The sequence below is a fragment of the Calonectris borealis genome, chromosome 3, assembly GCF_964195595.1.
Source record: "Calonectris borealis chromosome 3, bCalBor7.hap1.2, whole genome shotgun sequence".
NCBI classification, from domain to species: Eukaryota; Metazoa; Chordata; class Aves; order Procellariiformes; family Procellariidae; genus Calonectris; species Calonectris borealis.
In genome coordinates this window covers 12,286,003-12,296,736 of record NC_134314.1, presented here as the reverse complement: position 1 = coordinate 12,296,736, position 10,734 = coordinate 12,286,003, and the positions used below count along the sequence as shown (strand labels likewise).

Here is a 10,734-nt window from a genome sequence, read left to right as displayed (position 1 = left end):
TGTCAAGCCACTAGAACTACCAATGACTTCAACTGGATCCTTCAAAAGGATCTCTGCCCTTCAGAAGAGCAAATGAAGCGTTTTTCAACCAGCTGTTTTACCCATGGGCTACACATACACTGCTGTATAGACAGACTTCGGGGCAGGCTGAAGTCTAAAATACCTATCCATATACACTGGAGAAGGTGTTCCTGTCTGTGAACGAGCATACAAAATGATATCAAACCTACTTGTTGAAGTGCATGTAGGTTCTGGGTCTCCAGGCGTGCCTTTCTGCAGATGCTGTTCATGATCCCTTTCTTGAGGCATCTGGAAAGACCCTGACATGGCTTGTCTCGAAGGCAGGTGGGATTTGGAGAGTGGACGGTCATGCAGTGACTTTGGAGGGGCCCAGGACACTGACCTGGGGGGAAGGTTGCAACAGGGCTTAGATAAACCGAAATAACATCACTCATCACCAGTCTGCCGTCCAAGCGGCAAACTGACAAACATCCCAACAACTGCAGAGATGGGCTGATGTTTTTTTGGGGGAAAAAACACACACATTTCTGGAGAATGTTGCAGGATATTGAATATATACACACCACCACCATCACCCTTAATTTGTGAAGTATTTTTTTTAGAAATGCCACACATACACAGAAGAGCATAAAACCTCATTCATCAAGCTTGAAAGAATCATCATCCAACTGGCTTAAGAGTCCTACTGCCCAAATCTAAAGCCAGGAGATCAGGATCAGCAAAAATATTTAGGTGTCTGACTCCCAATGCTTTTAGTGGGACCAGGATTTCAGACTGCTTGCTTTGGCCATGAAGCAGATGGTGAGAAATGCTCAGTGCCTTGCTAAACTGAATATTACAGATCTCAAGCATGTGACACCCTCCTGAATCTTTCCTGGTAAATAAGCTATCGATTCCTTTCCTGTTGAGATTAATTAAGTTTCTTTCACATTACCTGAAAAGAAGTGATCATTCTTAAATGTGGAAAGAAAGGGCTATCAACCTTGTTAGGTGGTCAGTGTGCCAGCCTTCAGCCAAAAAAGCAATTAGGAAGGCACTCCTTTCTCCATGTTACATAGGACATTTGGAATCAATTAAATATTGAAATTAATTTCTCTGATCTGAGTCCAGTTACGACAGGTGTGAGGCTGCTAGTGGTAGCTAAAGCGGTAAGTAAAAAGCCTAGAGGGAGGTCGTCATTTTCTGTTATGAGAAATAGCAGCACCACTCTGGGACAGATCAAAAATAATAATTCAACTGTGGAGGCCTCCTGGATCGTTTTGCAAGTCAATTACCCTCTAACTGATTAGTTTGGAAAAAGTTATGTGGAAAAGGGAACAGACCTCCCATTTTAAAATTATTTGTATGACTCTTGCAAGTTGTTTATTTTCTTTATAGCCTTAGGTGGAAAGAAATTAAGTGTGCTTGAAGTGGGAATTATCCACATTTTTCAGCAAAAACATAATCACACAGCACATTCACAGGGCTCAGGCTTTGAAGCCTGTGAAGCATTCACTTAGTAGGAAGCTTAGGCAAACCAGGCAACTGCTGAAGAAAGAGAGGAGAGTTTAAATATTTCTGTTTTTATTGCATCATGGAAAAACTGATCATTTATCTCATTAAGATGGAGAATTTTTACTGGAGAACCCCTGCTGGGTTTATAAGCTTGCCTGCTGCGTTGGCTGTAGTAACTGAAAGAGCAGCGTTGTCCCTTTGCCTGGGGATAGATGTTGGCCTTTGTGGCAAGGTAAGGAAGGTAAATTGGTGACAGATTCAGAGTATTTTTTTAAAAAAATGTACATAAATCTCCCTTGACTTAAACCATTGTGGTATGTAAAATAAATACATGCAACTGCAATTTAGTTCACTTGCCGAAACCTCAGCTACAATAGCCACGTGTGTGCAGGGAGGACTGGCTTATAGCTAGGGCCTGGGACTGAGAATCAAAAGAAAGAAAGACATGAACAAAAAAGGAAATTATTTCTTTCGTAAACTCTTGGTCTATCCATGAGGGAAGTTGGTTACAGGGGCACTTCCAAAAACATGATAGCCAAAGACGAATAAATTATGCTGAAGCAGTTAAAATATGTTCTCCTTAAGACACTTGAAGCCTGTTTCTCTCGACCATTACACGGAGACGTTTCCTCCCCTCGGCTGTGCCTGTGCGCTCTCCCACAGAGCAGACAGTGGGTACGTCTACCGGGCTGCAACTTTCAGCAACCAAGCTCAACACTGAGCTCAAGCCCAACAGATCTGCCCCCAAGCCCAGTGTCTCATCACGTACCAAGCCAGCGCGGGCAGCGGGTGACACTCTCATGCTAACAACCCGCTCTCCTCTCCCCCCAGTCCCTGGGCAAATCCTCGACAGCTCTTTCTGTCCGTCTTTTAAAATAAGGGATTAAATTGCAACTGCACACGCATCTGCACACACACACTCTCATACCCTTATTTTAAAATAACCCTTTTAGAGTACAGTTAGTCTGCAATGTTGTTGCCATACAAAATTTGATCATTGAGAAATGGGGCCACTTGGAAGCATTTCTATTCACTGCTGAGACTGGCCTCAGGGTGGAAAGTTTGCAAATAGTCAAATTTAATCGCTGCTGTGGCTCTCCACATCTCAGCTATGGCAGCGAAGAGGCATTTCCCCTGTGAAAAGCAGAAGGGCAGGGGCTGTGTTCTCGGGAGTCGCTGTGCCCTGTACACATCCCAGCCAGTCTCCAAATCCCCGGGGCACAGGTACGGAACGCTGGTCCGACACTGCTGGTGGACCAAAAATCAAAGGCTGAAATTCTAACAATTTGTGTATGGTAGCTGAAGGTACGTTTTGGCTTTTGAAAGAGTTGCTTTGTAACATTTATGTTTATCACAGACCTCAAAAAAAATCTTAACCTCAGCTGCGGCTTCTGTGCATATCTGTAATGTACTTGTAGCAATGTGATCAGCCTCTGTACCTGCCCATGAAAGTTGCATTTCCATGCCTCTTTCACCCCTTACTTTTTCCTTTTACAAGTTTAATTCTTCATGAGAAGTAAGTTTAATTTGAGGGTGGCAGTGTTCTTATGGTGGTGATGGTGGAGGGAGGCATCTGGAATGCGTCCCTTTTTGGGCTGCACGCTCTCGATAGAAACGGTTTATAGAATAGTAACATACAGAGCTTGCCACGTCTTTCTGGAGGCACTGAAATACTGGGGTGAAGTGTGAAGGTGCTATCACCTCTTGGAGCATCCTCTACCAGCTCCAAGAGAAGATATTCAGCAGACAATCCTCAAATCATACACATATATCTGAGCTTACTAAGGTCCTGTACAGTAAAGTAGATACACTTCCTTAGCCAAAATGCTTGCTTTTAACCTAGATTTGAGTCAGCATTACTGCTTGTTGAAATAAGGGCTCTTCTTTGGTTTTATACTTACATTTTGCATGATCTGTTAAGGTATGAGGTCTCCAATTCCTAGATGCTACTAGAATAACAAAGGCATCAGTAAAGAAACATTAACAGCAATCTCAAGAGAATAATCAAAGCTTTCTGGTCCACAGAGGCTAAATTACATTCAGCCTCAGATGTTCAAAAAAGCTTACCTTTTGGTAAGTTCTTAACAATCCATCCTTTCAAATGTTTTCAGGCAATATTCAGGCACATAATATTCCATTAAGTATCATGTGATCACTCTCCTACTCTGGAACGAGGTCTGTAATTTAGTTATGATTGCAGGAATGTAATCCCTTTCTGACAATGGCTCTTATTTCTGCAGTGTTTCAGAAGAAAATAAAAACAAGCACCTGGGAGATGTATGAAGCATTATATGTTACACAGCTATACTACATGACTGGTACTTATTATCCCGCATCTCTTATTTCAGTATAAATCCACCTTCGCTATTTTGAAGGCTAGTGCACATCCTATGTTGGTCATTCAGTCTGAAAAATTATATATTCCTCTGCTCTTCAGTTTCAGAGCAGTTCTTTACTACAGTTTTTTCAGCTTAGCCATCTTCTCCATTCTCCACCTTTGCATCCAAGACTTTCTTTGCAAGAGGTATACACGTTTCAGCAGTGAAACAATACACTAGTGTTCCTTTAGTATTGCTACAGTAGTATTGAAAACACAAACACGAGTTTGGCTCAGCTTCTCTGCATCTCTTTACAGAGAAGTTCATGTTAATGAACTTTTCATTCTTTAGCTAGCTGTTTAATGGTGCTGCGTGCAGCTATTTACAAGTATTTAGAATGAAAATGTGAAATGCAACACTGAAGATCAAAGCAGAATCTTCCCTAAGCACGTTACACACCTCCCTCTGGCATTAGTCGGAGAGCTTTGTTCAACGCTCAGAGCATGCTTTGACAACACGCTCATCTCTACACCTTGCCTTACAGTGAGCAGTGCAAAGCTCAACATGTTACAAGATCTTAAAAACCTACTCCGTTCCGTAGCTTGCCTTCTGATTTTCTGGAATGCCACCTTCCGTCCCCACCCAAGTCACTCGCCCCGAGCGCAATCTTGCTGGTGAAAGGCAAGGATAGATCAGGTCTCTGCAAAGTTAAAACATGCTGAGAGTCTGCATAAACAACCAGAAAAAGAATCCCAAAAATTTGGTTGGTTGCTACCTGAAGTGCAGAACTGATACGTATTTATAAGTAGGTAATAAGGATCTACTGAATAGATCATTTATTATTGATACTCTTTCCCTTGAGTAATATTTATTAAGATAGATCACTCTAAATCATTCTTCCATATTTATTCTATATATCTTGATTTAACTGCTAGAACATTTTATTAATGTAGAGCAAAACAATTAGTCATAAATGTCAACATGAAGTCGTAAGTCATATGAATTAAAAAAGAATAAATCAGTACAGCTTCACATAATACCCATGCATTTATTTGGAGCCCATTTTATTTCTACCAACCCTACATGACAGGCTCCCTAAACCAATACAGGTGAATCTTCTGATTGAAACAAGGCTACTGTGTCAAGATTGCTGGTTTCTGATGTATCTTCCCCAGTGAAAGAATGAATGCCAAGTCTTTTTTTTTAAAGATTTTTATTAAAGACTATTGAGTAAGCTGTATTAGACTTATCTGATCTCGTTACTGAGTTAAAGTGCCATCAGTCAAGCCAAACACACGCTGAAAAGCATATTCTCTTCGGTCTAATCTGCGTGAGTCTTGTGAACTTTGTATGCACACAATTCATGACATGCAAAGCCCTAGCAAGACCACAATGCGTCTGTCAACTACATTTTTAATGAAACCCAAGGTATCTGCATATCAAGAAACAGCAAGTTCAGCACACATGAAAATAAAAATACAGCTTGCACAACCAAGTGTATATGCTCATTGAATAGCAGCAACATCACTAAAAAAAGTTGACTTTGTGCTTCACAGCTAAACCGTATACGGCTCAACAGTTTTGTTCACTGAACCATGGGGCTGACAAGAAGTCTTTGAACGGCACTCAGAAGCCTAAATGATTACAGTGTAAGATATCAGTAAAACTGTTTATTCCATTTTTTATTGTGATGGCTCAAAAAAGACAACAATCCTATTATTATTATCATCTATTTTCAAAACCTTTTTACAGGAGAAGCATTTCACCATCAGTACCCTGCACTGCCCAGCCCAACTACAAGTAGTGGAACATGACAAATATGCACATATATTGCAAAACAGTTTTGTTTCGTTTTTATTTGTAAAACATGAGTTTCCAAGCAGATTTAACCAGAAACTATATTCACACCCTCAAAGTCTATTTCAGACTTTTTTTGAATGTCTATGTCTATTAGATATTGTCCTTTATTTCAAAACAGAATTCCAGCATAAATCACTCCTCTATTTAATACTTATTGAGCAAAGTAATCTGTATTCCCACAGCATTTAAAGTGAGACTTACACTGTTGCAAATATGTATTGCATAGTTATCTGCATTCTTTTAGCAGATATGCCCTGGCACTTATTTCAATAAACCAACCATCACTTCACTGATATCCCACAACTTTCTCGCAACCAAGTCATCCATGGCTTTGGGCAGGAGTTCCTCCTCTTTGCAGTCCCCAAAATATTTTCCCGACACGCCTTCGACATCAGGAGAAGAGGCCAAATAAATAGAAGTCTGGGCTCCTTCCAGAGGTGTTTTGAAGAAAGCCCATGACACCAAGTTGAACAGGGGTTTTGCCAGCAAAGGAATATTCACGTATCTGCCTAGATTTGTTCTGACAATCCCAGGATGAAGTGAATTGACGGTGACTCCTGTCCCTTCTAACCGACGGGCTAGCTCCCTTGCAAATAATATGTTAGCCAGTTTACTTCGACTGTAACAAAAGCTTTTATTGTAACTTATTTCACTGTTCAAGTCTTCAAAGTTGATCTCTCCGTATTTGTAAAGCTTTGAGGATACTACCACAATCCTGCTTGGAGCAGAATTTTTGAGGAGGCCCAGAAGAAGATTGGTGAGCAAGAAGTGACCCAAGTGGTTTACACCAAATTGCATCTCAAAACCATCCTCTGTCTTCATGTATGGACACTGGAATATCCCTGCATTATTTATCAGAACATCCAGCCTTGGCTCTTCCTTTAAATAGGAAAGAAAAAAATCACTCAGTTTTATAATTGTCATACAAAACATACTATTATGCTTAATATTTCTCATTGGCCATTGTTAGAAAGAAATAATTTCATTCCTAGTTTTCCTAACTTCCTGATACTCTCTTAAAACACTGCTGAAAAAAACCCGTAAGTTGAACTACCACTAAACTGAGCACTTGACCCCAGTAGGATGCAGGTACACGAGAGCAGGTCTGTATCTACTTTTAATGCACGCAGAGAATACAATCAACTGCTTCTCCAGGAGCAGCTTTTTCTATAACAATTCAGTGGTAATTTACCTTTGTGATGCGTTTTGTTTTTCTCTAAAAAGTAACCTGTTTATTGCACTGCAAAAGCAGACACAATTTATAGCAAACCTCAGCCATAGGCAAGGGGCCTACTGTGCAAAAGACGTGCAAATATGGAATGAAAAGTGTTAGCTCAAGGAACTAACCTCAGGGTTGAAGAGAAACCATTACATTGTAGACCCATCATCTCACTGGGGTGATGTCATGAAAAACTTTGCAAAACAATGTTCTCATGATTTTAAACAGTAACTTATTTTAAAATCACTACACGTCATTGTGCTGCCTGGTGAGAATTATGGAACAGAACTCATCATAGAAAAGTATCATTCATGATCCTAAACTGAGCAGGTTTCATACAACAATTTGAGTCTAATAGGTCTCCTCAAGAACTAAGGTGTGCCTACAGGACTGAGGCTTGAAATATTTGTGACATGCTCAGCACACGCTATTTGATGGATCAGTATTCTGGTTCAGATCGGTAGAAAACAGACTCAAGGAGATATGTTACACTCTACACAATCAGGAAACATAAGTAATTGACAGACAGGGTGGTATGGATAATTTAAATATATGTATAATACATCATGCACTTCATGCTCCAGCATCCACTCAAAAATTAAGAGCTCTCCAATTTACCCAAAACAATAACTTCTTCCGAAAATACAGATTAAAGTAAGCTGCCTAAATAAGCTCCGAATTCAACACTTTCACCCACCTCTGACAAAGACTGTGAAAGTATCACAGGAAATTAATGCTTGCATGAATCAGAAGCAAAGCTATTCACTTCATAGAAAAAGCAGCAAGAGTTTTCTTTGCTGCTATTCTTTAAACTCAAGGCAGGGACTGGAAGGCAAGCTGAGATAATTTTGGGTCATTTTGATGATAAAAATAGAGGACCTCAAAATTAATTTTATGCAATTTGCCTTTTATTTCACTGCCATTAGCAGCAAAGATACAAAGAGAGCAAAATCCAAATCTGCACTTGGCATTCCGTTAATGACGCTGGCATCCGAACACACAAAACATCAAGTCCTTCCATCTCAGACTGATTTCTGCGGGACTTGAGGTTGCTCAGTGTTTCACATAATTGGGTCCCTGAGGCACGATCCAAAGAGTATCAAACTCACATCTCCTCTTCACCCAAAGGGACACAACGGCTCCTACCACTAAACAAGGACAGGACTGAAGATGCACTAACTGTAGATCTGCTCACTGAAGTGACACTTCTTTCTTCTTTAGAGAAAAACATTGCTTTAGAAACTTTCTGTAGCATCTGCCTGGAGGATTTATTCTGCAAGACTTAACACTTCAAGAAGCAAGACCTCCACTTGTGCTATTTTTTGAGACTCCTAAATTTAATAATCTAGAGTAATGTGATCAGTGCCAAGCAGGCAGCTGTGACCAAATGCAACAGAGAGCAAAAAACATTGCTTTGACAGGCAATGCTACTCCTTGTAGCTTCTGAGCTCGCTTCCATTTTCCCATAGAGCCCTCCAACATCTCTAAGTCTTTTACTTTTTGCAGTGAGGCTAAGGAGTGAAAGATGTAACCACTTGCAGTTCTGGAAAGGAAAAATCCCACAAATTGATTTAGGCAGTGGGAGTGCTTTGTTTCCCCATCCTACTAATATTTAAGTCGTCTTCATCTCAAACAAAAAACACAAAAAAACCCCCAAACAAATGGCTCCAGAAAGGAGTCACAAGTTAGAGAAGATAACATGAACGTGGGTGGAACAGCTCCTGAAAGTACTACTTGAACTCACATCCCTTGTCATTCAGCTGCTTTTGGAATTATTTTGAAAATGAAAATTAGAATGCAGGTGTCAGCAGCACTCTGCAGACAGAGTGCACTCTTTTTCTCCACTCATTTCTCACTTAAAGTCACTTGTACTGGCTTTACCAATAAAGAGAGGCCAACAAATTTACATTTGGCAATATTTTGTACTATAAAAGATATAATTTTTAAAAGTTAGGCAGTATGTTTCTTTTCTGGTGTTTATTCTGCATATCATTTTGTATATGCACATTTTCCCAGAACACTGAAGCAAGATTAGGCCTTACCGCTGGATTCATATGTATGAATGTATATAACTACACAGAGCCGCACAAGAGAACTTAAAACTTGACTTTTTCCAGACATTTAAGTTTTAGAAAAGCTATTTGAAAATTAATGCAATAAAGCCCCCTCTCTGTTTTTTTTCCCCTCTCACAACAGCATCTGAGCATCTTTCAAGTACTTCACAAGCAATTCTCTGAGCAGCAGCAGAACTTATCAAGCCTGGCTTCCCATGACTTTGTGTCTCATCACTCGAGTAACTAGATGTGGTGAGATGAGAGTCCCAACTGATGCTTTTCATGGGAATAGAATAACGACTCCAACGGTGCCTCCCTCTGCTCTCCCAGTGTCTAATAACACTGACAAACTCATCTAGTGGCATTTCTGTGAGGACAATCAACTGGATGGCCCTGTTCTCCTTCAACTCAGATTTTCAGGAAGTTCCACAGAAACTTTATATATTCAAAAATGTCTACCTACTAAACTCAGCTAGCACTGGCCAAGAGATTCAGAATGCGTGGGGGGCCAGTCTGGGGAGGAGGCAGGAGGATGGTTGGAGCTGTGAGCGTGCACCCATGTCAACTTGTATTTCTTTGGAGACAACGCTGAGCTGTAACACCAATTTAAAGCAACAAAGGCAGGATAAGGTAGAGTTAATTAAGAGAGAAAGGAAGACAAATCATTTATCTCATACAGAAAGAAGTGCTTCTTTTTCAGGATAAAAAAGGACTAGAATAGTTTGGACTAGAATAGCTCAAACGAATACGAACTTTACGCTTCCAGGTGCTAATTCACGGTCAATTCACTTACACCCTCCTTCCAAACCCCGCGGTGAACTCGGCAACATGCCGCACCCCAAACCGGGCTGCCGGCAGGAGGAACAAGCCCCATAACCCGGAGCCCCGAGGACGCCGCCACCACCGCGACGTTCGCATCCAGCTCATCGTCCCGGGTCCTCCCCCAGGCAGCCCGGGGCCTCCACGCCCGGCGAACGCTGCCCGGTGTCTGTCGGAACCCCTGCGGGAGCCGGCAGGCCCGAGGGCCCCGGCGGGCCGAGCCCCGCGCCCCGCAGCCGTCCCGGCCGTACCTGGAGGACGCGGTGGCAGAAGGCGCGGACGGAGCGGAGCGAGGCCAGGTCCAGCTCCCGGACCACCAGCTCGCCGCCGCCCTCGGCCTCCGCCCGCTCGCCCAGCTCGGCCCGGATCTCGCGGGCCGCCCGCTCGGCCCGCGCCCGGTCGCGGCAGCCCATGATGACGCGGGCCCGCATCCGCAGCAGCTCGGCCGCCGCCGCCCGGCCCAGGCCGCTGTTGGCCCCCGTGATGATCACCGTCTTGCCCCGCATGGAGGCCCCCACCCCCGCCGCGGCCCGGGCCGCGCCCCGCAGCCAGCGCCAGGCCGCCAGGAGCAGCCCCCCGCCCAGCGCCAGCGCCGTCGCCGCCGCGGCCATCCCGCTGGGCCGAGCGCCGCTCCGCCCGAAGTGGCCGCCCCCGCCTCGCCGCCCGCCGGCCGGCCGGCGCCGGGGGTGCGTTAGGATTGGCCGGGCGCGCCGCTGTGCATTGTGGGGATTGTAGTCCTCCACCGCGCGGAGGAGGCGCCGTTTCCGCGCCAGGGCCGGCCGGGAGGCCGGTCCCGAAAGGTGCTTAATGAGCGCACGGCCTTATTGAAACGTCCACCGGCAACTCGGCGGCCTGCCCGGCCCCGGCGTGGTCCCCAGGGCAACCAAAGCAAACTGCGGGTCATGGTCGGAGTTACCTCCGCAAGGCTGCTGCTTCCTTCCCTGGCTCC

At 43.6% G+C, this 10,734-nt stretch overlaps 1 protein-coding gene across 1 annotated transcript; it reads right to left on the bottom strand.

The window, feature by feature from the left end:
• Nucleotides 1-3,746: 3,746 nt before the first annotated feature.
• On the bottom strand, nucleotides 3,747-10,506 carry RDH14 (retinol dehydrogenase 14). The gene is given in 3 exon segments (XM_075145000.1): nucleotides 3,747-6,572; nucleotides 10,037-10,447; nucleotides 10,450-10,506. Coding segments are annotated over 3 exon segments (1,086 nt in total). The 3' UTR covers nucleotides 3,747-5,954.
• Nucleotides 10,507-10,734: the final 228 nt, after the last annotated feature.